The sequence below is a fragment of the Lactuca saligna genome, chromosome 3 (genome assembly GCF_052625555.1).
Source record: "Lactuca saligna cultivar CGN05327 chromosome 3, ASM5262555v1, whole genome shotgun sequence".
NCBI classification, from domain to species: domain Eukaryota; kingdom Viridiplantae; phylum Streptophyta; class Magnoliopsida; order Asterales; family Asteraceae; genus Lactuca; species Lactuca saligna.
The window spans coordinates 22,291,345-22,317,724 of record NC_136419.1 but is presented as its reverse complement, the minus strand read 5'-3'; the positions used below and the strand labels follow the sequence as shown (position 1 = coordinate 22,317,724).

Here is a 26,380-nt window from a genome sequence, read left to right as displayed (position 1 = left end):
TAAAAATAAATATAAACACCATAATTATAAAAATAAAAACATTTTATTTAGATTTCAGTTTATTAGTCCGCAGATGTTAAAAAACAAACGGTCTTCTTTTTCCAAACTGCAGACGTTTGGTCCACCTCTTCTATTGCAGAGATCTACTGATGTGGTCCACAGACTGCAGACATTTTGTCACAAAAAAAAAAACAAACAACACCTAAGTCTACAACAAAAAACATTTTAAGGATCATATAAAATCTAAAAATTAATTATACTTATAAATATAAACTTATACTTAAAATTCACATCAAATACCATGTTGATAATACGATAACATGTGAATTCAGACTCCAACTTAAAAACCCACAAGTGAATTACACTACAACTTCAAAACATCGCAAAAAAAAAAAAAAAAAAAAAAGGAATTCGACATTACCAGAACTTGAAACCTTAAAATTCATGAATCCGAGATACAAAAACAGAGTAAAAGATGAAGGCCTTCCATCAAAGTTAGATTAAGATCTAGAGTCCCTCAAAGTATCTCATATGATCTTCAAATGTCTCCCCATGCCTAATTTTCGCCACAGATCCATCTTCATCAACCTTCATTAACAACATTCACAAAAAATCAATTCATGTTGACTTTCAATAGTCAAATTGTGCATTGTTCAAATCCAAAATTCTCATCTTTATCCCTTCCTTCCATCAAACAAATAGATGCAAACTCTAGGTGAAAAATAAACAATTACAAATTAAAATATGGTGTTTGACTTGAAAAGTCAAAGATGAAAAAACATACCCAATACTCAGGTGGACGCATCTTGAGGTTGTAAGTTGATGCCATGCTCATGCAGTATGCACCTGCATCATGAACTACAAGCCCAGAACCCTGTAAACATCAAATTCTCATCATTAATCATTATTATACAGAAAATCAAAATGCTAAAAAAAAAATTATATTAATAAAGAACAACGGAGGTAGAATGTACACTGGCAGGAGAAGGAAGGTCCCTGTCCTTCCCCAAGAAATCAGCTGACTCGCAAACGGGGCCCACCACATCAAAGGTTGAAACCGCAGAATCAGGTGATGGAGGTGAAACCAATTCTATGTGCTACATTTATATTAAATTTAAAACTAAAATCAATATTCTAAAAAACGTTAAGCACTTAATATATATATATTTTTTTTTAATGGAACAGGCGGAGGCGGTCGGAGTGCGAGGGGAAGAAGGAGGCGGCGGCGGCGGCGGTCGGAGTACGAGGGGAAGAAGGAGGCGACGATCTGCGTGGAGAGGGGGGAGGATAATGAAGTGGTTATGGCTTCAAGAAAAATAGGATATGTACGTATGAGAACAAGAGGAGGCGTGCTTTATCAAGGGGCATACAGGTCTTTCTTTCTTTTTCAGATACGGGTAGATATCTGAATTTTTAAGAGGTAATTTTTCAATTAAGAGGTTTTTTATAAGATGCTACCAAACATGGTATATCTGAATTTTTAAAAGGTAGCCTCTTAATTTTTCAAGTAAGAGGTAAACAAACAGCCCCAAGTTTACGAAAATAGATTATTTTGTAAAAAATGCAAAATACTAGGATAATGCACAACATATTTTACTGAGCGTAAGAAACAATATTACCGACAATTCCATTATCCCTTTTCCCAAGAATTCAAATAGTTTAACTTCACTTTTCCGCTCACGCTTTCAAAATTCAAAATTCAAAATTCAAAATCCTAAACACTCCTGGATTCCTTTACAATTGAATCCACCACCACCACCTGCACCCAACACCGTTAAACCCCTTTCCCCACCTCTACATCTCATATTTCGGGCATCTTCTTTCTCTCTGCAGACACCATCTCTGTGTCTCTCTCTACGCACGAACAACCAATGGTGACAGAAAAACGCCAACCACTGCAATCGAGCACCACAGACAACATCCCACCGCCTACCAAACCTGCCGCCACCAAAGCCGGGAGAACCATTGAAGAAACTTATCAGAAGAAGACTCAACTCGAGCACATCCTTCTCCGGCCCGATACTTACATTGGATCTATCGAAAAACATGAACAGACGCTTTGGGTATGGGAGGATGATCAGATGGTTAAAAGATCTATCTCGTACGTCCCTGGTCTCTACAAGATCTTCGACGAAATTCTCGTGAATGCTGCGGATAACAAGCAGCGAGATCCTAAGATGGACTCTGTTAAGGTCACGATCGATGTCGAGAAGAATTTGATTAGCGTGTATAATAACGGTGATGGAATTCCGGTTGAGATTCATCAAGAGGAAGGTGTTTATGTGCCTGAAATGATTTTTGGTCATCTACTGACGAGTAGTAATTACGACGATTCCATCAAGAAGACTACTGGTGGGAGAAATGGTTATGGTGCGAAGCTTGCTAACATCTTCTCTACCGAGTTTACACTCGAGACTGCAGATGGGAAGCGTAACAGACGTTATAAACAGGTATCATCTCAACTATACATGATACCAGATCTATATCTACTACAGATCTGATTGCGAGCTTTCATGAGATTTAGGGTTTTTATAGTCTTAAAAGGTTTGGGCTTTTAATGAAATTGTTACGATCGGTTAGGTGCAGATCTGTCATACATCATCATTTCCTTGTTGTTTCCTGAACTAGGGCTTCTAATGCATAAAACTAACGATTTAGGCTTTTACTGAAATTTTCATGATCGGTTAGACATAGATCTACTGTACATCAACACTTTGTTGTTTCCCAAGCTAGGGCTTCCAATGCATAAAACATCAGACACAAAATTCAAAGAGATACCAAAATCGAATTGATTTTTTCTTATGATAAGAGTTCCTGTTTAGGGTTATTCAAGCTTTTATATCGTTGTTTCATTAGAGTAATTTTATATGCTAAATCTGTTCCATTTGTCTCTGGTTTAGGTGTTCTCAAACAACATGGGGAAGAAATCTGAGCCAACCATAACAAAGTGCAAGAGTGGTGAAAACTGGACAATGGTTTCATTTAAGCCTGATTTAACAAAATTTGGCATGGAATGCCTTGAAGCAGATGTTGTTGCTTTGATGAAGAAGCGTGTAGTTGATTTAGCAGGATGCCTAGGAAAGAGTGTGAAAGTTGAACTTGATGGAAAGCGTGTTCCTCCTAAAACATTTGAAGACTATGTCAAACTTTATCTACAATCATCTCAAGAACCCCTAAGGTACTTGATTAAAATCAATCACAATTATCAATTATTTCTTTTTAATTTAATTGGTAGCTTATGGATAGATACTAATAGTCATTTTAATTTATAGGATTTACGAGAAAGTTAATGAAAGATGGGAGATTTGTGTTAGTATGGCTGATGGGCATTTTGAACAGGTGCTTTTTCTTGTCTTTTGTATTAAGCATTCAACTTCAGCTTATGTATTTAACACTAAACTCTTGATTTTTTGTATTAAACAGGTGAGTTTTGTGAACAATATAGCTACAATAAAGGGAGGGACACATGTTGATTACATAACCAATCAGATAGCCAATCATCTTGTGGCTGTTGTCAAGAAACAGAACAAACATGCAACCCTCAAGGCCCACAATGTAAAGAATTACTTATGGGTATTTGTCAATGCTCTTATTGACAATCCTGCATTTGATTCACAAACAAAAGAAACATTAACAATCAAACAAAGCAGTTTTGGCTCCACATGTGAACTCACACCAGAGTTTTTAAAGAAAGGTATGCAAATTAAACACACCCAGTTTTCATTTCAGGATTTAATGGATTCAATAAAGCAAGTTCTAACTTTTTGATTTGTTTTTGCAGTGGCGAAATCTGATATTGTGAAAAAAGTTCTCTCATGGGTTCAGTTTAAACAGCATAATGATCTTAAGAAAACTGATGGAAACAAGAGGGGAAAACTCAACATTCCTAAACTTGAAGAGGCTAATTTTGCTGCTACAAATAATTCAGACAATTGTACTTTGATATTGACTGAAGGAGATTCAGCCAAAGCTTTAGCAGTAAGTTTTTGTGCTTATTATTCTAACTTCCTACCTTCATTTGCACAATACTCACTTTTCTTTTATGTTATTTCAGATGTCTGGATTGTCTGTTGTGGGACAAGATTACTATGGTGTGTTTCCATTAAAAGGTAAATTGCTGAATGTGAGGGAAGCAAGTCCCAAACAGTTGCAAGAAAATGCTGAAATTCAGAACATTAAAAAGATTCTTGGACTCCAACATGGTAAAGAGTATGACAATGTCAAATCTTTGAGATATGGTCACTTGATGATAATGGCTGATCAGGTAATTTTCCTTCATCTTTACACAACACATATTAAAAATTCAAGAAATGCCATTTTATTGAAAAGATTCAATTTTTTTTATAGGATCATGATGGATCACATATCAAAGGACTGTTGATCAACTTCTTGCACTCATTCTGGCCATCTTTACTAAAAGTCCCTGAGTTTGTACTGGAGTTCATCACTCCAATTGTTAAGGCTACTCAAAAGAATAGTAACAATGTTATATCCTTTTACAATATGCCTGAGTATGAGGCATGGAAGGAAAGTCTAGGGTGCAGAGTGAAAAATTTCAAAATAAAATACTATAAGGTTTGTTTCTTTGTATTCTTTTTCAAATTTCAATACTATAATGCTTAAGTTAGAAAAAAACAAACTGTTGGCTAATAATTTGTTACATTTAGGGGTTGGGAACAAGTAATGGTAAAGAAGGAGCAGAGTATTTTGCTGATCTTGATAAGCATAAGAAAGATTTTGTTTGGGATAATGATGAAGATGGTGATGCCATAGAGTTGGCCTTCAGTAAGAAAAAGATTGAAGCCAGAAAGACATGGCTTAGAGCACTTCAGGTATGAAATTTTATTACTTTATTTATAATGCAAGTGTACATTCATTTACTAATCGTAATTTATGTTCTTTTTCACACAGGCTGGGACGTATTTTGATTCAAATGAGAAACATATCCCATATCGTGATTTCATCAACAAAGAGCTTATCTTGTTTTCAATGGCTGATCTTCAAAGATCAATCCCATCAATGGTGGATGGGTTAAAACCAGGGCAAAGAAAGATTCTTTTTTGTGCTTTCAAGAAACCCATTTTCCAAGAAGTAAAAGTGGCTCAATTCAGTGGTTATGTCTCTGAACACTCAGCTTATCACCATGGTGAAGCAAGTCTTGTGGGGACCATCATTGGCATGGCTCAAAACTTTGTTGGCAGCAATAACATCAACCTTCTTTACCCAAGTGGCCAATTTGGTACACGTCAGATGGTAAGTTAAATAAAATATTTTTCCTTTTTCTTTATCTACATATAAATTATTGTTCCTTTATCTTTATCTACATATTTAAAAATCTGTGTACAGGGTGGAAAAGATCATGCAAGTGGAAGGTATATTTACACTAAGCTTACACCCATAACACGTCATATTTTCAACAAGGCAGATGAGCTTCTTCTCAACTACTTGAGTGAAGATGGACAATCCATTGAGCCTACATGGTATCTTCCAATTATACCCATGGTTTTGGTGAATGGAAGTGAAGGAATAGGGACAGGGTGGAGTACATTTGTGCCAAATTATAACCCAAGGGATATTATTGCTAACTTGAAACGTCTTTTGAATGGGGAAGAAATGGTGCCAATGGATCCATGGTATAAATGGTTCAGAGGAACAATTCAGAAAACAGCATCGAAAGACACAGGATACACAACCACTGGAATTGTTGATGAAGATGAGGACGAAAATACCCTTAGAATCACTGAGTTGCCAGTTAGAAGGTGGACACAGGAATACAAGGAGTTTTTGGAGGTTGCTTCAACTGCTGGAAAAGACAAAGAACCTTTCATAGAGGTAGATTGTACTTTATACATAATTACAATATCTTTTGAACTTAATATTGATGTTTTTTTTTTATTTTTTGGTTTTAAATTTTTAGGAATACAATGCTCATAATGACGACACAACAGTGAATTTTCAAATAATAATGACTGCTGATCAAATGAACAAAGCAAGACAAGAAGGGCTGTTGAAGAAATTTAAACTCACTACTACTTTAAGCACAAGTAACATGCACTTGTTTGATGCAAATGGCGTGATAAAGAAGTATGACACTCCAGAACAAAGTAAGATTATGACATTTTTCAATCAATACCTATTCTGTTTTGGTTTATTGACTGTTTTACCCTTTGTGCTTACAGTTGTCGAAGATTTCTTTCCCCTTCGTCTTGACTATTATGAAAGAAGGAAGGCAAGTTTTTGAAATTACATCTTTGTATGCGTAGAAATGTATAAGTTTTTGACACGTGTGTTAATTACAGACAGCGTTGCTTCGTGAGCTTGGGAAGATATCATTGACGCTGGAAAACAAAGTGAGGTTTATCAAAGAGGTTGTGGAAGGGACACTTGTCGTGAGCAACAGAAAGAAAGCTGACCTGTATGCTGAGCTGGCAAAGAAAAAGTACACGCCGCTACCAAAAGAAGCTGTTATCGAAGCGTCAATTGCAGGGGCTGTTGACCATGTTGAAGGAAGTGAAGAGACCGAAGAGGAGGAAACTTCCGACGTGCCGATCAATGTGGAAGCGGCGGCGGCTGCCGTCAGTAAGACGATTCCGGGAACGGAATATGATTATCTGCTTTCGATGGCGATTGCGAGTTTGACTTATGAGAAAATGAAACAGTTGTGGAAGGAGAGAGATGAGAAGAAGGCTGAGTTTGATGAACTTACGAACACTCCTTCTAGATCTTTATGGTTGAAAGATCTTGATGATCTTGATAAACAGCTCGATGTAAGTTTTGTGGAAAAAAATTGTTTATTTTTGGGTTTTGTTAAAAATTGATTTTTTTTTTTTTTTTTTTTTTTTTTGTGTGTGCTTAGGAACAAGACAAGAGAGATGCGAAAGATGAAGCGGAAAGAAAGAAACAGCAAGAAAAAGCAAGAGCTAAAGGTCCCGGTGGCCGGAATGCTAGGAAGCCGGTGAGAAGGGCACCGGCGCCGAAGAAACCCGCTGTCGCCAAGGCGGAACCGATGGAAACATCAGGTGGTTCTCCAGCTGAGACTGGTAATGGTATTGCTCCTGCTCCGGCTCCGGCGAAGGGGAGGGGAAAAGCAGCGGCGCAAAAGAAAGCTCCGGCGAAGAGCAAGGGGAAATCGGTTTTGATCGATGAAGAAGAAGAAGAGGAAATACCTTCGTTGGCTCAACGTATGGCGAAGAGTAGTTTGAATAGTGTGCAAGGTGTTGATAATGATGACATTGTTGAACTTGAAGATCGATTGGCTAGACATAACATCGAATCATCTCCTGATACAGCAGAAGGTAGTTTGTTAATTTGTTAATTTCTATTTTTATTTTCATATTGTGTTTATTTTGTGATGATTAATTTTTTTAATTGAAAAATGGTAGTGGTGCCGAAAAAGAAACAACCGGCGAAAAGAGCTGCAGCGGCGAGGAAAAAGGCGACGACGATTATTTCCGATGATGAAGACGAAGATGAGGACGAAATTGAACTGAGCGATGATTCTGATTTTGAAATTGTGAAACCGCCGTCGGAGGAGAAGAAGAGGGGGAGGAAGCTGGCGGCAAAACCACCAGCGGGAGCAACGAAGAAAAGAGGACCTGCGAAGAAAAGTCAACCAGCAGCTGGTGGGCAGAAGTTGATTACGGAGGTGTTGAAGCCTGTTGTGGTGGCGGAGGCGTCGCCGGAGAACAAGGTGAGGAAGATGAGGCCGTCGCCGTTTAACAAGAAAAGTGGGTCGGTGTTGGGGCGGATGAATAAGGATGATGACGATGAGGATGAGGAGGAGGAGATGGTGGTGGCGGAGAGTAGTGGGGTGGTGGAGGTGGCGGTGGCGGCGGCGGCGAAAGCTCGGCCAGTGAGGGAGAACAGAAAGAAGATGACGTATGTGTTGAGTGATTCCGAGGAAGAGGATGAAGATGACGATGATGCAACTGAGGATTCTGAGTTCGATGATGACGAGTGAGTGAGTAGTTGTAATGGATTTTAGTTTGTAGGAAATGGTTGGAAAATTTATGCTTTGTGTAGTTAATCATTGTGTTTGACAATGGACATGCATGCAAGTACTTATGAAGTTTATATATTTCGTAGATTCCTTTCTCTGACCCTTTTTATTTGGCTTCATTTATTCATACCCATTTCTTGCTTATCCCTACCCTCTAATTATTGTTCTTAATTATTAGTTTATGATTGCATAGGATCTTTTAACCTTTTACTTATAGTTATTAGTATATAATGATTAATATATATATATATATATATATATATATATATATATATATATATATATATATATATAATTTTTAAATCTAATTAGTAAAATACTTTTTATATTCTAAAATATATACATAAAATGTATTTTATATTTTATTTAGCTTATTTACCAATAAAACATAATTTATATTGATTTGGTATTATAAAATTTAATTCAAAATTTATAATAATGAATAAAAATAAATGTTAAAAATATATCACATGACATCGTATCTATAAACTCATAAATATTAATAATAATCATAACTTATGTGATTTATTTGTGTTCGTGTATTAAAAATGACAAAATTGCAAATTTGGTCCCTGTGGTATGTCCAAACTAGCATGTTTGGTCCAAAATGGGTTTGGCTTGCAAAGATGGTCCAATAGTTTCTATTTGTTGCGAGTTTAGTCCAATGGCTTAACAGCCGTTACCAAGCTCCCGTTAATTTACCCATACCCCTCTCACTTAAGGGTATTTTAGTCCATTCATCTAGCCCCTTTATTATTTTATTATTATTTAGTCCATAAAGAGACTACAACGTCTCTATTCTCGTCTCCAGCAACAAGCCCTAACTATCACTCCCTCTCTGATTTCATCTTCTCCATCGATCACCCCCCTGTGATTTCATCTTCTCCATCGACAATGGTGATGTGCGTCTGCAGAAAGTGGGCAATAGTTCGGACATCGTGGACAGATAACAACCCAGGGCGTCGATTTTGGGGATGTCCTGACCCGGTAAGTGTGTTAAACTTTATTTTGAAGACTACTCCCTGATGATCTAATGTTTCTTTCTTCTTTTTTTCAAGAATTCATCATGTGGGTTTATTGGGTGGTATGATGAACCCATGTGTGCTCGTTCCAAAGTTATAATACCAGGGCTGCTTAGGACAATCAATAAGCTACGAAAAGCAATGGATGATATAAAAGAACAAGCAAGCAAGCATGAAAAAGCAATGGAGAAGATCAAAGAACAAGCAACTATGTTGAAGTATTACCTAGTCTATAGTTGGATTTTTTTTGTTGTTGTGTTGTTGTTCTTGTTGTAAGTCCACAGGTTGATTGTGGTTATCATTTGTAATAGGATAGGGGTATATGTGTCTGGTTTGAGTATTTTTTTGCTAATGTGGAACATTGTTGTAATGCAAAGTAATGGTTAATGAAAATTTGGTATCTATTGACCAATTATGGATTTGTTCTATTGTTCATACATAACCTTTTAAAGATAACATATAATGCATCCATATGTAGTTAACATAAAAGCATACTAAAGACATAATACCTATTACCATCTTCAAAATACATGTCATAAGTTAATTGAAAACAAAGTTATTGCAACAAAAGACATCCTGCATCTAGGAATCAAACCAAAGTTGTTCAATACAGTCAAACCAAAAGATAAAACCAACATAGACCATCAAGTCCCTCCCTGACCTTTGCATGTCCTGGAGTTGTGCCCTTTGTTTCCACACTTACTACAAGTCACACTAACAAACTTTCTTGTTAGTTTCCCACTACCATGTGGACCATGACCATGAATCTCACTGGGACCAACATCTGACCTTTGATTCTGACTTTGACTCTTGCTTTGACTTTTCTCCTCCATGGATTGCCTTCTCTTCCTCTTGGGTCTCCCAGGTTGATTACGGTGTGGGGGAGGTGTGATCTGCATTGGACACTCACTTCTAGGGCACAGTGCCCGACCTTTAATTGGTTCCACCTTGTACCCATATGCAGTTTTCAAAGTTTGTAGCCAGTGCACCTTATGGACATAAGTATGGAGCTCTTGTACACACTCACCATGATCTGCTTTGTTATACAACACAGAAATCACATGTCTGCAAGGGATACCTGTTAATTCCCATTTCCTGCAGCTGCATACCCTTTCATGCATATCAACAACATGTTGATCATTCCATGGGCCTTTGACTTGGTATTTTTCATCACCACACCATTCTGCAATGTACTGAGTAGCAGCTGCTTCATTCTTCTCCATGATCTTTGTTGCTGTTGGGGTGAGTGGGCCTAAACACTTTTGTTGCACCTTGAGGACATTGCATGTCATCTTCATCATATATTCCCTAATAAACTCCAAGCAGCTAATAATTGGTTTGTCTCTCCCATCAACTAGCTTGCCATTAAACACCTCACAAAGGTTGTTTAACAGCATGTCTGTGGTTGCTCTCCCTGTATAGAAAAGGGTAAAAGTGTCATAATGTTATGTGAAGGGTAAAATGGTAAAAGGGTAAAAGGGTCATAATAGCTTACCTGTGAAATGGCTTCTTGCCCAATGTTGTGGTGGTATTGACTTCAACCATTCATATGCTGATTTGTCATATAAACTGAATTGGTGCATGAAATGGTTAAACTCTGGCACTGTTGTAGCTGTGGCACAATCCCAAAGGTGATCTTTATATTCCTTAGTTCTCCATTGTTTCTTCATGTTCTCATGTATATGTCTGAGACAGAACCTATGCTCAACACATGGGAACAGTTGACTAACTGCTTGTAGCAAACCCTGGCAACAAATTACACATGATTAACAAAATAAACATTAAAAATAATAAATAAACAACCATTACCTTTTGTCTGTCACTAACAAAAGTGAAATTAGACATAGCATGTAGATCCAAGTCATCACCAAGACATTCAAGGAACCACTTCCAAGATTCGCAGTTTTCAATCTCTACGACGGCATATGCAAGTGGGTATATGCCATTGTTGGAATCTAATCCAACTGCAGTTAAGATGTGGCCTGGATAAGGGCCTTTCATATGAGCCCCATCTAGCCCCAAGAAATCTCTTAAACAAGCTTTGAATCCCTTCTTCATCCCCCCTAGACAAACATAAATTCTTTTGAAACATCTTGAAGTGCAATTCACCAAATTAGATTCTGAAACATCTCCAAGTTCTAATTTGACTGTGGTATCAGGATTGGTTGACTGCAACTCAAGGATATAGTCTCTCAGAACTTCATACCGTTTTTTGTAATCACCCACTACAATCTTTTTTGCATCTGCTTTAGCTCTAAAAACTTTATGGATTGAGAAGCCCACTCCATACTTCTTCTGTAATTGTTCTTGGAGAGCTTTAATTGGGATAGTAGGGTTGGATTCTACTTGATCCATGATTTGTTTGGACATAAAATTCGTTGTTGCAGCTCTCACCTTCCTTGTATTCATACAAGTGTGTTTGTCTTCATATGTTTTAATGTACCAGCTGTTTGCATCTGTAGACCTCGAGGCATGTAACATCCAAGGACAAGAAGAATCTGCTTTTTCCTGACTTGTACCACCTTGTTTGTCCTTTTCTTTACTTTTCCCTTTAATTTTCCCTTTACTTTTTTCAGCTTGGGTAGGTCCACCAACTCCATCATTAGTAAATGCCACAACTCCATTACATATGGCCCTCAATCTGGATTTGTCATTTTTTTTAAATGCAATATTCTTTTTTGTTTCCAATGCATGCATTTTGATTTTCTCTTTCAACTCCTGCTTACTGTTATACTTTTGACCTATTTTAAAATGACACTTATGAACCTCACCTAAAGAACAACTTTTTTCCTTACTTAGTTGTTTCAAAACTGCTCTTCTCTTCCTGTCCTGGTCAGAATCCTCATCCATGGAATCAAAAGCATCATTGTCAATGACATCTAACTCATCTGCTTCTTCATCACTCTCATGTTGTCTAGGATTCCTAGCCCTTTTATCTAAGAACTCTACTTCTGTATCAATGCTCATGTTAAAATCCCTCATATCAACTTCAATATCTTCAATTACATTATCTTCATCCACCCAATAATCACTATCATCACTATCATCTTCCTGCTCTGTTTCACTTCTTTCTTTACTTTCAACCTCACTTACATTTTCTTTTCCACTACTATCCATGTTAGACTGAGGTTGGTTTTCACTTCCATCTTGGACAAAAGCATCAGTTTGATAGTCAAAATCCCAAAAGTCATTCATTTGAGGTTGGTTTTCTTCATCCATCTGAGCTTGGTTTTCTTCATCCATTTGAGGTTGGATTTCTTCATCCATCTGAGGTTCATTGACATCATGCATGTTAGTGCCATTGACTCCATCAACATTGCTTTGTAGTATTTGTTGGTAGAGTCCAATATCAAAATCAGTAGCTGCCTCACCAAAGTCTTTGCTCATACCCCTTCTCCTATTATATCCAGGTGATAAGGATACGACTTGAACTATTTCATTAACTTGGATTTCAGGTTGGTTTGCTTGAGTGGGAACCACATCAACTAAATTATCAGTAGGTTTAGTCATCATAGGTGTTTCCTTTGATTGGTCATCAGGAGCTTCATCAATGTGTTGCACATCCTCATGTGGTTCATCTAACTGTACAAGGGTAACCTTGGTAACAGGCTTAGGATTCAAGAAATAGGTGAGTAGTCTTGTTTCACCATGCTCTGTGTATACCTTCATCACTTTGTGCTCACTGACATATTGAGAAAAGTTTGCAACATCTTGATCATTTCCTAAAGGGCGAAGACCAAAGTGGAAGTCTCCACCAGGCACAAGAAAATGGTAGTATATAACAGGAGGAACCCCATATCTAAAACCCTTCATGATTGCATCGAGCTCATGAACTGAAAACTCATCTATGTCTACCATGTCAACATAGTTTACAGTTCCATCAATGTAACGAACATCAGGGTACTTGGTGAACTCACCTCCATGGTACAACTTAATGGTAAACAATGTTGGGTGTCCATCTTCAAAACAAGAAAAAAAACACCTCAGTTGGACTTACTTAAAAAAAATCAAGAAATCAAAAGATGCAAAAGGGCAAATTACATACCATAAACAACCTTGGGGTTGAAGGGTGTGTTTAACAACCTTACGTGCCACATTGTTATGTTCATCCACCGATAATCTCTACAAATCGCAGCTTAACTAACAGAACTGATTTTGTGTCTAGGGCTTTTATTGATCTTGGTAAAGAACGACGGTCTACTTTATTGAGGAGGAGGAGGAGACGAACTGCTTTTATTGAGCTTTAGCGGGAACGGTTACAGGGATTAATGGACTAAAATACCCTTAAGTGAGAGGGGCATGGGTAAATTAACGGGAGCTTGGTAACGGCTGTTAAGCCATTGGACTAAACTCGCAACAAATAGAAACTATTGGACCATCTTTGCAAGCCAAACCCATTTTGGACCAAACATGCTAGTTTGGACATACCACAGGGACCAAATTTGCAATTTTGTCATTAAAAATCTCCCAATATGAAAGTACATATGAATTAAAAGAAATCTAATGTTATAAGGTGTAAATGGAATATTATCGATATTGATAGGCTGTAATGTTAAAATATGAGGATATGAAATTGATTATGTTATAAACCCTAGTCGTCATGTTTGAATGGAGAGAAAAAGAGTGATAAACAGATGAGCCATCGGTGTTTTTTCTTGCGTCGTTCTCGTTCCTCCTTGTTTAGGGCATTTATCAGTGGTTGTTGGTAGAGGACGATAGTCGCGACTCCCTCTCTTCTCTTATCATCCAATCCCTCTTTTCTCTTATCCTCAAACTAGTGTGTGGTGCTCGCCGATGATCGCGGGGGAAAACCAGCAACAGCCGACGCTGATGTTGGTCGTGTGCGGCGAAAAGCGGTTGTGAAGTCCGATGGGTGATTCAGAGTGGTGCACCTGTAGATCCGATAGTGATTCACGATATTCAGAGTGGTGAAGTCTGATGGTCGATCTGAATGTCGATTGGTGGTCGGCGGCCCGACGGTAGCCGGATATACCTCTTATTCTGTCTCTTTCTCGATATAGACGGCGGTAGCGTTGCCGACGATGTTTAGTGGTGGCGTATTGTCACTGTGTTGGTTAGTGGCGGGTGAAGGTCTCCAACGTTAGTTTATTGTTTAAAAACAACCCTTTTGTATATTGTTAACTAATTACTATTATTTTTAATTAAGTGACGGTTTATGTCTGAAGTATGGTTTATATCCGAATTAAGTGGTGCACACTTTTCAATATATGATGGCATGTATATTTTCAATTTCATGGAAGTAACAACTTCCATTTATTGGTCAAATATATGATAAAGCTGCGGTTAATAAATAATTTGAGAATTTCTCACCAGAAAAATAATAATAAGAGGGGTAGGTTTTAAAATTCAGGGTAGGAATAACAGTACCCTTTTATTTTCTTAAAGGACCCTTAATAATTACTTTAACTTTTTTCTTAAAATAAGGTAATCATTACCAAATAATTATCTTTTTATTAATTATTATTACATAATATTAGACCTTTATGATTATTTTATATTTTACTTTAAATAAAACTAATTTTAAAGGACCTTTTAATAATTACTTTAACTTTTTTCTTAAAATAAGGTAATCATTACCAAATAATTATCTTTTTATTAATTATTATTACATAATATTAGACCCTTATGATTATTTTATATTTTACTTTAAATAAAACTAATTATTACATAATAAAATGGCTTAATAAAAAGATTTGTTTATAGAAAAAGAATATTATTTTTATAAATAAGTATTAAAATAAAAATATACTTATTTTTTTTCAAATATACAAAATAAAATATTTTAAACAAAAAAGTTTAATTTATTTTTGGTTTTTAGTGCAATTTATTAAAATCATTTTTATATGAAAGCATAATAAATACGATATAATAATAATACTTAATTTTCATTTAAATATTTAATATTATTTTTATTTTAATTTTTTGGTTTATATAAATATTAAAATATATAGAAAACATTGACATGTTTGTATTATTATTTGATTATAAAAGAATAAAATATATAATAAATAAAAAGTTTATAGGAATTAAATGATAAATACGAGTTTAAAAAAAAAAAATTTAGTAATCATAAAAGCCATTAATATTATAAATGCACGGAAATTGATGCCTAAAAAATCATTAATGAGAGGTCCTCTAAGAAAATCTGGGGTCTAATTAGTAGGACCCTAACTGAATTTGTTAAAGGGGGTTAAAAGGTTGTTTTACCTTTCAAACTTTTTTTTTTTTTTTTTGAGCTTTTTAAATTAAGTACAATATCATTTTTAGTATAAAAGCTAAAAAAAAGATTTGGTATCCCAAAATCTCTAACTCACCTTCCAAAATCCCTTGATCGGTTTATCTCTAATCACTCTTTTCTTGCCACCCCCCATTTGAGCAACTGGGTTTGGTTGTCTTCTCCGACCACCACCTTTAGTTACAGGAAAACTCATCACCAACTCCTTTTCTCCATTTATCCCTTCTCATCAAATTTTTTGGGAACTCTTCCATCAAGTTTTAAAAAAGTATTAATTTAAATATAAATGATGTAAAGAAGAAATTAAAAGGGTAAAAAAAAAAAAGCATTTTAATTTTTCCGGGACCAACTCTGCACCTACTTACAAGATCTTCTAATTCTATTACATGAAGTCTTTCTTCCTCACCACTGCTGATGACTATTCTAGGTTAACATGGACCTTTATTTTGAATGATAAAACCCAAGTTTTTCAAGCTTCATCAAAATTTTTTATTCATGTGACAAATCAGTTTGAAACTTCTGTCATAATCTTTTTTCTTCTTTGGGAATACTTCCTTATAGGGGTGAGCAAAAACCAAACCGCAAACCAAAAAAACCACATAAACTGAAACCGAAAAACCGAAACCGAAATGAAAACCGATGGTGCGGTTTTTAATTTTGCAAAAACCGAAAATACTCGGTGCGGTGCGGTTTCTACTCTTGCAAAAACCGCAAAAAAACCGAACCGCAGCGCATATATATATATATATATATATATATATATATATATATATATATATATATATAAAGTGTTGATGTTTATAAGAACCACATGCATGTGGGTTTACAAAAGTCAAACATTTAAAAAGTCACGAATGAAGAACTTTGCACCCCAACATTCTCCCCCTCAAAGTTAGGAATGAATAACCCACTTCAAATCTTCCAAAATCAAGCACTACGCGGTTCGAGTCTCAAAAGTGACACATCTCGAAACGAACTTCAATCTTCAATTCTTCCATAACTCTTCAATTTGGGCTCTAGGATGTGAGACCATACAATCCGAGCAGCAACGAATGATTAAGAGTATTCCAAACTCCAAATAATCACCCAATAGTTGCGCATAAAAACACACCCCTTGGACCCTCGAGGTGCTCATCAAAGAAGCCATTGAGTCCCCTTGCACTCTATGGCTAGAACCGATCATCTCACTAGACCGTGTCAACGCAGTCGATTCCCAGTTCGACATGCCCCTGACCCGAAAGGCCTTCATCTTCCATGCGTTCGCTCATATAGCTGAAGTTCCCCATCCTCACCCGAAGGTGGATAGGGAGCTTATAGACTATTACCTGAGGACTGCTCAACCTCAGTACCAAACTTGGAGCGCACATAAGATAACCAACGTTCGGGTACTCAAGCCCGTTCATGAAGGTAACTTTGTTAATATCAGATTCAAGGTCTTGAGGGGATCTGAAAAATCTGAGCACTCTATCTCTCTGGCTGATCTTCCCAACCTCAACCCTCACGATTGGATCGTTCTGCACAACATTCTTCTTGTCAATGAAGCTGAATATGGTCCGGTCATAGACCATTTCAAGAGAATGTTAGTTTGCTACATTTTGTAGGTGGCCAAGCTTGATCAAGAGATTGCTAATATCCTGAGGAAGAAGCCCATCATCACTCCAGTCGGTTCTGCTAGCGATATAAACCGAATGAAGATGGGAAAGATTGACCCGAAACAGAACTCAGTCATGTTCACTATAACAGAAGGCCATAAATGCCTCTTTGCTTTGGCTGACGAACATCTCTACACCACTACTTGTCTAGAGCATCTTCTGGGTATAATCAATCGTTGCAAGCAGAACACGGATAGTGATAAAAAGTACTTCAATGATATGATAAACTGGTACATTCACTTCCGTCAAACCCTTCTTGCCATCATCCCCTGCCTGTTCAAGACAGTCAAGAAAGCCAGTGCTACAGGGGCAAGCAAGCTGGAGTGAAGTCTCGCCTCAATTGATGCAAAGGGGGAAATTGTTGGGTTATTGGTGTTGCGTCTTGGGCTCGCTTCTTAGCCCATCCTTTATGCGGTATGGGCCTGTCCATCCGTATCTTGTTTACTAGGGTTTGTGTATTTATAGATGCTTGCATGCATCTTTTACGTAACTGATCGATTAGGGTTTTACGGTGTAATTATAGAAGTTATCTTTTTGTAACCCAAGAATCCTCTACAGTGGAAGTTCTTTATCGAGCTCTACTGAGGATTGAAAGTTTAATCATTCGACATATTCAAATCCATTCTTGAGTATTGCTTTACATTCTTTATATACCTGTTTCAAAGATTTATTCGATCATAAAGATTTTTATCTCTTCATGAACTTTCCAACGAATCGAGTAATCAGTTTTATGGTTAAAAGCATTTTTGTTACAACGATAAACAAATAAAAGTTTAATGACATAAATTAAGTAATAGCACAAAATTGATTGTTGTCATTTATACCTAAGTGTACGAAAATAGGTTATTTTGAAAAAATGCAAAATACTAGGATAATGTACAACATATTTTACTGAGTGTAGAAACAATATTACAGAGAATTCCATTATCCCTTTTCCCAAGAATTCAAATAGTTTAACTTCAAGTTTCCCGCTCACAATTTCAAATTTCAAAATTCAAAATTCAAAACCCTAAACACTCCTATGGATTCCTTTACAATTGAATCCACCACCACCTACACCCAACACCATTAAACCCCTTTCCCCACCTCTACATCTCATATTTCCGGCATTTTCCTTCTCTCTGCAGACACCATCTCTGTGTGTCTTTCTACGCACGAACAACCATGGTGACAGAAAAACGCCAACCACTGCAATCGAGCACCACAGACAACATCCCACCACCTACCAAACCTGCCGCCACCAAAGCCGGGAGAACCATTGAAGAAACTTATCAGAAGAAGACTCAACTCGAGCACATCCTTCTCCGGCCCGATACTTACATTGGATCTATCGAAAAACATGAACAGACGCTTTGGGTATGGGAGGATGATCAGATGGTTAAAAGATCTATCTCGTACGTCCCTGGTCTCTACAAGATCTTCGATGAAATTCTCGTGAATGCTGCGGATAACAAGCAGCGAGATCCCAATTTACAACATTCAAAACTCAAAAGAGCAAAATCGGACGATTTCTCATCTACTGTTCATCATCTTCTTCCTTCAACCATGGCGGATTCTTCTTCAGTACAAGAAACCTCTTCCCGCACAAACATTCTTCCAATCTGTGCCCAACAAAGTCTAGTGATTGATCTCAACCCTAAGGCGTACGAAAATTACATGTATCCCATGGTGGAGTGCCTCAAATACTCTCCGTTAGTGCTCGCTCTTTCCAAAGTTGAGCTTGTACCAATGGAATGCCTCTCCCAGGTCTTCTCCACAGTCCATTATGACAGATCAGTGGATCGCATCTACTTTGATCTTCTTTCTCACAAGACCTCCATCTCTAAGCAACGATTCTGTTGGCTCCTAGGCTTTGAAGCCGATGAATCTAGGGTTAATCCCGACACCATTACCGTCGGGCAATTATTTTCGATGTTCTACAATATAGGGTACACGAAGATTCTTACAACGGTTACAAAATTTAAGAAATCGTGTCTCCCTCCCCCATGGAATGGTTTCTTCACCATTCTCTTCAAAGGGCTCTCCGAGCGTAGTTCTAGTTCTGATGGGGCCAGCAAACTGTTTATGACCATTCTTTATGGTCTTTATCATGGCCTTAACCTAGACTATGGCTCGGTTCTATGGCAGCAACTCATTCAGAGCCTTGCCTCCTCCTCTCACCACACTGAGGTATCCTACGCCATGTTCTGGACGCTCATCACCAAGTGGGCCATGAATATACTCCATGTTCCTACTGTTGCAGGTTCCCTTCTCTCCAACATCAGCGTCTTCCACACCACCAAAATTATTGTCACCGATCCAACAAAATTTTCCTTCGTCGGATCCATTCCGGATTCTATGTCCGCCGGGGTGTCAAAGGAGAGCATCATCATGAAAGCCTACAAGGACTTTCGTCCTTCGGGCCCAAGGGAGCTTTCTGCTGAAATGGTTCAGTCCATTAATGATGCAGATAAACCTGCTGCTCCTGGAAAGAAAACCGAGCAAGGGAAGATAAAGAAAGCAACAAAGGGGGCAAAGGGTCCTTCTCCTAAGAACCGAAAACCCTCAAAACCAGATCTTTCCCCACCAGCAAAGAAGAAGAGAGTTCAACCCAAGAGAAAACTCATTCTCTCCTCTTCTTCCAGCAACTCAGAAGAGAACCACTCTGACTCCGATGAGTCAGCTAGAGGCGAAACCCCACCTCACTCCCCTGATTATGAGGCACATATTTCATCAAAACCTCCTTCACCTTCTCCTATACCCACCTCTTCCATTCCCATCATAACCTCCTCCATTTCCATTCCCTCCATACCTGATCCTATTTCCATTCCCCCCATAACTACTCCTCTTCAAACCACATCAACCACCCTTCCCCCCACCACTTTTTACAGAAGCCACCACCACTACCACCCGTGAGGTTCTAACCAACGTATCTGATACGAGGGTTTCTACTTCACAACCCGAACCTACATCTGCACCCGAACCCACTATCACTACCGAACCCCCCACTGCACCCTTATCTCCCACTCTATCTGCTGAAACCGAAACCTTTTTGGGAGGGGAGGATACCATTTTTGACTCCATCTACTACAACCCCTATCAACTTCAGAGTGATGATGATGATGATGCTCCGGTCACCAAAAAGCACATCAAGGAGCTCCACGAGAAGATTGACAATCTTGTGGCTTCTTCCTCCTCCTCAACATCTCACTTTTCAGAGGTTGCTATTCAAAGTATGGTGGAGTCACTTACAAAAGCTCATGAAGCATCTATCAGCACAGCTGCTGCTGCCATTGATAAATCAACGCAGGCTAGTGCGGTAGCGACCGAAAAAGTCGAAAAACTATTTCAAGACGCCCAGATCTGGCTGGAGTCTTTACAGGCGGCTTCAGAGTTAAACACTAAGAAGATCCGCACCGTTGTGGAGAAGCTGGTCCATTCCTTCGAGACGGAAAAAGATCAATTTGCCAGCTTCCGCCAAAAACTCAAAGAAGACAACCAATCATTTATGTCTTCGGTTGCGGATCGTCTTCTCTCATTCCAAGCCACTCTAGCCGCCGAATCTACGACAAAGGAAGAGCTTGCCCAAAAGTCTTCCGAGCTTACCTTGGCAACTCATCAGCTCTCCCAGGCCGAGAAGGAAATCGATTCTCTTCGGTCTGAGAAAGCTGTGGTCAGGAGTTGTGTTTCAGATGTCCACGGAGCTTTATCCAATATCCTTGAAGCCCATGATCCGATTCTCAACTATTCGGTGAGACGAAGTCTTGCATAGAAGCTCGCTCCTGCTCTTGCCCTTCTTAGCCGTATTGAAGGCATTCCTGAGCAGGAGGACCATCCGAAACAAGGGGGAGAAAAGAAGAAGTCCACAGCTCAACAGAAAACCCCTCCAAGTTCCCTACCTCAATCAATTCCACTTTCATCACTTGTCCCTCCAAAAGCACCCAAACCAACATCTGGTCCTTCATCAGGTTTGAGTGCTCAAGCCAAAGCCAAACAAATCGCCGGCGACAGTGATGAGAGTGATGATCAAGAGCCAATTTTCATCTTGGTCAGGAAGCAGACCAGAGAGAGAGAGTTGGATGAAAATGCTCGAATAGTCAGGGAAGCCGAGGCCAAGGAGAGGAAGATGAAGGAGGCTCATGATCTCCTTGAAAGTAAGAAAACTTTGTTTCCTCCTTGGACCCTCGAGGTGCTCATCAAAGAAGCCATTGAGTCCCCTTGCACTCTATGGCTAGAACCGGTCATCTCACTAGACCGTGTCAACTCAGTCGATTCCCAGTTCGACATGCCCCTGACCCGAAAGGCCTTCATCTTCCATGCGTTCGCTCATATAGCTGAAGTTCCCCATCCTCACTCGAAGGTGGATAGGGAGCTTATAGACTATTACCTGAGGACTGCTCAACCTCAGTACCAAACTTGGAGCGCACATAAGATAACCAACGTTCCGGTACTCAAGCCCGTTCGTGAAGGTAACTTTGTTAATATCAGATTCAAGGTCTTGAGGGGATCTGAAAAATCTGAGCACTCTATCTCTCTGGCTGATCTTCCCAACCTCAACCCTCACGATTGGATCGTTCTGCACAACATTCTTCTTGTCAATGAAGCTGAATATGGTCCGGTCATAGACCATTTCAAGAGAATGTTAGTTTGCTACATTTTGGAGGTGGCCAAGCTTGATCAATAGATTGCTAATATCCTGAGGAAGAAACCCATCATCACCACAGTCGGTTCTGCTAGCGATATAAACCGAATGAAGATGGGAAAGATTGACCCGAAACAGAACTCAGTCATGTTCACTATAACAGAAGGCCATAAATGCCTCTTTGCTTTGGCTGACGAACATCTCTACACCACTACTTGGCTAGAGCATCTTCTGGGTATAATCAATCGTTGCAAGCAGAACACGGATAGTGATAAAAAGTACTTCAATGATATGATAAACTGGTACATTCACTTCCATCAAACCCTTCTTGCCATCATCCCCTGCCTGTTCAAGACAGTCAAGAAAGCCAGTGCTGCAGGGGCAAGCAAGCTGGAGTGAAGTCTCGCCTCAATTGACGCAAAGGGGGAGATTGTTGGGTTATTGGTGTTGCGTCTTGGGCTCGCTTCTTAGCCCATCCTTTATGCGGTATGGGCCTGTCCATCCGTATCTTGTTTACTAGGGTTGTGTATTTATAGATGCTTGCATGCATCTTTTACGTAACTGATCGATTAGGGTTTTACGGTGTAATTATAGAAGTTATCTTTTTGTAACCCAAGAATCCTCTACAGTGGAAGTTCTTTATCGAGCTCTACTGAGGATTGAAAGTTTAATCATTCGACATATTCAAATCCATTCTTGAGTATTGCTTTACATTCTTTATATACCTGTTTCAAAGATTTATTCGATCATAAAGATTTTTATCTCTTCATGAACTTTCCAACGAATCGAGTAATCAGTTTTATGGTTAAAAGCATTTTTGTTACAACGATAAACAAATAAAAGTTTAATGACATAAATTAAGTAATAGCACAAAATTGATTGTTGTCATTTATACCTAAGTGTACGAAAATAGGTTATATGATAGGATGATCCCTTATCAAGAATGGAGGAATATATGATCCCTTTTCTAAGGACACGCGTATCTGATAGGATCAGAGTTGACAGCGGCTTTGGAAAGCTACAATTGTAGATCAGGATCTGAAGTCATACACATAATAGTTATTAGACTTATCCAAGTGGGAGACTGTTGGATTAGTGTCTATGTCCATAACTATTTTGGTATGTACTTGACCCGATGGTGCATGGTCCTTTTGGTTTGCCTTCACCAAAGCAACTTGATAGGATGAATTATGGAGAGAAAGGATTAAATATGATTTATTAATATATTATGGGAATAATATATTAAAGGAGAAATCATATTGTTTAATTAATATTAGTCAATAATTAATTGGTAATTAGTTGTGTGACTAAAAGAGATTAATTAAACTTAAGGGACTGGAATTGTAATTATAAAATAATTGCAATTAGGGCCATGGATTGCCTTGTATTAAGGGATGGACGAATTCTAATGGGAAACCCATAAGGAAATCGTCCATGGGCTTGATAAAAGGAGTCTATGGGTTGTTTAGGGCTTAAGCATCCAAATTAGGGTTTCCTTGTTAGATAACCCTAAATAGCCCAACTATATAAAGACCCCTTAAGGCTCAAAAATGGGGCTAAGCTTCTTGTAAGGGTTTACACATGTTTTTGGCAGCCTCCAACCTCTCTCCTCTTCATCCTCTTGCTTATGGTGTTTGTGAACCATTAGAGGAGTGACACTTGTGACTCTAAGCATTCCAAAGTCAATTCAAGGAGGAATTGGGATTGTTATTGCTACATAACAATCAAGGTATGATCTTAAACCTAATTACATATTAATATGATTACTTGTATGCTAGAATTTAGGGTTTATAGTCTTGGATTCAAAGCATGTACAATAAAGAAACCTAGATCCAAGCATAAGGGTTTGTATGAGCACATAGGATGTCTTATGACCAAAACCCATCAAATCCTTGGAGTTTTTCGGCTTGTATGTTGCTCACTGAACTCTAGAATATACTTCCTAATACTTTATCCTTGAAGGTACTAGGCTTAGAACACTCAAACAGACCCTTAACAAGGCTAAAAGATAGCAAAAACAAGTCTGACTTTGGTTGAATTGAATGGTTGTACAAGATAGAAATTTCAGGTTGTCACAAATAAGGGAACCTCCAGAGGCTGCAACTTGCCATGAGGGTGCTAGTGCTCCGCCTTAACCTTTCGGCAGGTCAAACATCTCTCCACAAACCATGCCACATTTATATTCATACATGCCCACCAATAATTATGTTTCAGATCAAGATACATCTTTGTGGCCCCTGGGTGGATAGAAAACCTCGATTTGTGGGCCTCATCCATCAAAATCCGTCGGGCCCCACCCATATACGGTATCCACACCCGCCCATGGAGAGTCAAAAGCCCTCTACTATCCATATCAAAAGTCAAAACCTGGTCGATCACCCGGTCACTCTTACGGTTTTCTTCATTTATGGCCTCTAACTGTACTTTCTTGATGATCTTCAAAACTGGAGTCATCACAGTCATCCTCATACATACATCTCGCATTCGGGTACCCACGGTCATCCGGCTCAAGGCATCGGCCAACACATTGGACTTGCCTGGATGATACAAGATCTCACAATCGTAGTCCTTCACTACATCCAATTACCTCCTCTGCCTTATATTCAAATTGGGATGATCCATAAGGTATCTTAGGCTCTTATGGTCAGTGTAGATGGTACACCAAACACCATAGAGATAGTGGCGCTAGATCTTGAGGGAAAAAACCAGTTCCCTTAACTCCAAATCATGATTTGGGTATCTCGTCTCATGAGGCTTCAGCTTCCTCAAAGAGTAGGCTATCACATGCCCTCTCTACATCAACACAGTACCCAGACCTGCAATGGATGCATCACCATAGATTAAAAAATCCTCAACCCCCTCCTGGAGGGAAAGAAATGGGGCCTCACATAACCTCTGATGTAGAGTCTCAAATGATGCCTGCTGCTCAGGCCCCCAACTAAAGGCAACATCCTTCCTGGTCAACTTGGTGAGAGGAATAGCAATCTTGGAGAAATCTCTAATGAACCTCCATTAATACCCTGCCAAACCCAGGAAACTCCGAATCTCGGAGGGAGATCCCGACACCTCCCACTGCATCACCGCTTCAATTTGGGTTGGGTCGACCAAAATACCGTTCTGATTGACGAGGTGGCCCAAAAACTGGACCTCTCTCAACCAGAAATGATACTTGGAGAATTTGGCATAAAACCTCTCCCTCAAAACCCCAAGAATATCTCGTTGGTGCTCCAAATGATGTTCCCTGGTCTTCTAATATAGCAGAATGCCATCAATAAAAACGATCATCGATCGATCCAACATGGGGCTACACACTCGGTTAATGAGGTCTATGAACATTGTCGGTGCATTAGAAAGCCCAAAAGGCATCACCACAAATTCTTAATGTCCATAACAAGTTCGAAAGGTCGTCTATGAACGTTGTCGGTGCATTGGTTTTTCACTGTCAGCTTGTTCAATTCTCAATAATCAATGTACATATGGTAACCGTACTTCTGCCTGAAGAAAAGGATCGGAGCTCCCCACAGAGAACTGCTCGGTCTAATGAACCCTTTCCCTAATATCTCATGCAGTTGAGAGGATAATTCTTGCAATAGGGAGGCGCAATATGGTATAGTGCCTTAGAAATTGGCATCGCACCCGGAATCAGATCAATCTGGAACTCCACTTGCCTCTCAGGAGGCACACCAGGTAACTCCTCGGGAAAAAAATCATGGAAATTGGATACCACCGGAACATCAGAAATAGAAGTCGATCCCTTTTCCTCAACCCAAGTATCCACCACATATGCTAGAAAATCCATACACCCATGTTGCAGACTCTACCTTGCCCTGGCGGCAGAACATAAAGTTGATCCCGATCTAGTACCCTCACCATAGATGGTTAACACTCCCCCATCAGGATCTCGATCTACTACCCTTCAGAATTTCTTAATCCTTCAAAATTTCTTAATCCTTCATGCTTACAGTTTTAAGTTTTGGTTTCAGGTAGTTCTGGTAGCAAAGGGAAGAGCTCGGGATGACTGACTTGCACATACCATGATGTTTAGCATGGGATGTTCACTCTGATGTTTTGATATGATACTCTGATTTGATACTATCACTTATGTTTTTGGATGGAATGATTTTAATAACTATGGTTTATTTAATAATTAAAAATGAAATTTTTGATCATGATTTATGCAATGTTTCATGAACTCCCTATACCACAATGAATCACCTCCTTACGGTCTCGCAACAGTGAGAGCTGCGGCAGCAGCAGCCTCACAGACAGCGGCATAGCACTCATCAAAGGTCTCAATCAGCGTGGTCTTGATAGACCCAAACATCACTTGAATAGCCTCTCAGATTGCGATGGCCACCTCCATGGAAATCATCCTGCGAATCTCACCATCACTGACACTCAGCCTCTTAGGGTCACTGGAGCCTGAACCTCAGGTAACCACCATACTGAAATGCATAAGAAAATCATCAGCATAATCTAAACACATAAATATCCACTCTCACACCCCTACAGGCTCTCTATTCCCTCGAGGTTATTTCCTGAGTCGCGTACATATCCAATCCTTTCAGTAGTACAGACCCAATACTACCTTCCACACCAATCCATATTCGTCTTAGGTCGCACCCTCGAGACCCCAAGAACTCTACCTTTTCATAATAGCTATAAACTTGGCCTACTGGTTCCATAGAACGTCATCATACGTCTAGATACTAGTTCTAGACTGCTCCCAACACTGCTCTACCTCACGGGATCTCCATTGCACTCGCAATTTGCCTTGCCAAAATTTTCCAATATTTTTAAAACATTAAAGACAGAGTTTTACAACTAGAT

At 38.8% G+C, this 26,380-nt stretch overlaps 2 protein-coding genes across 2 annotated transcripts; one reads left to right on the top strand and one right to left on the bottom strand.

Moving 5' to 3' along the window:
- Window positions 1-237: 237 nt before the first annotated feature.
- LOC145035254 (diaminopimelate decarboxylase 1, chloroplastic-like) lies at window positions 238-1,805 on the bottom strand. The gene is made up of 6 exons (XM_078983828.1): window positions 1,739-1,805; window positions 1,371-1,405; window positions 1,184-1,267; window positions 975-1,097; window positions 785-874; window positions 238-588 (listed from the first exon to the last, which is right to left on the bottom strand). The coding sequence occupies exons 1-6, from the start codon at window positions 1,803-1,805 to the stop codon at window positions 508-510; spliced, it is 480 nt and encodes a 159-aa protein (XP_078839954.1). The 3' UTR covers window positions 238-507.
- On the top strand, window positions 1,698-8,094 carry LOC145034742 (DNA topoisomerase 2-like). Its single transcript, XM_078983248.1, has 15 exons — window positions 1,698-2,450; window positions 2,901-3,178; window positions 3,273-3,339; window positions 3,424-3,694; window positions 3,782-3,978; window positions 4,055-4,264; window positions 4,348-4,575; window positions 4,668-4,832; window positions 4,912-5,253; window positions 5,347-5,832; window positions 5,918-6,104; window positions 6,180-6,229; window positions 6,300-6,767; window positions 6,857-7,295; window positions 7,383-8,094. The coding sequence occupies exons 1-15, from the start codon at window positions 1,872-1,874 to the stop codon at window positions 7,958-7,960; spliced, it is 4,545 nt and encodes a 1,514-aa protein (XP_078839374.1). The 5' UTR covers window positions 1,698-1,871; the 3' UTR covers window positions 7,961-8,094.
- The last annotated feature ends 18,286 nt before the right edge of the window (window positions 8,095-26,380 follow it).

What these genes read in the sequence shown, in the direction of transcription:
- LOC145035254 (XM_078983828.1), bottom strand. Translation starts at nt 1,805, where the DNA reads ATGAGATGTAGAGGTGGGGAAAGGGGTTTAACGGTGTTGGGTGCAGGT. An exon ending in TGAAAAAGAAAGAAAGACCT is followed by an intron (nt 1,268 to 1,370) that starts GTATGCCCCTTG and finishes CTCTCCACGCAG; the next exon opens with ATCGTCGCCTCCTTCTTCCC. An exon ending in ACCTTCCTTCTCCTGCCAGT is followed by an intron (nt 875 to 974) that starts GTACATTCTACC and finishes TGATGTTTACAG; the next exon opens with GGTTCTGGGCTTGTAGTTCA.
- LOC145034742 (XM_078983248.1), top strand. Translation starts at nt 1,872, where the DNA reads ATGGTGACAGAAAAACGCCAACCACTGCAATCGAGCACCACAGACAAC. An exon ending in ACAAAGAACCTTTCATAGAG is followed by an intron (nt 5,833 to 5,917) that starts GTAGATTGTACT and finishes TTAAATTTTTAG; the next exon opens with GAATACAATGCTCATAATGA. An exon ending in ATCTCCTGATACAGCAGAAG is followed by an intron (nt 7,296 to 7,382) that starts GTAGTTTGTTAA and finishes GAAAAATGGTAG; the next exon opens with TGGTGCCGAAAAAGAAACAA.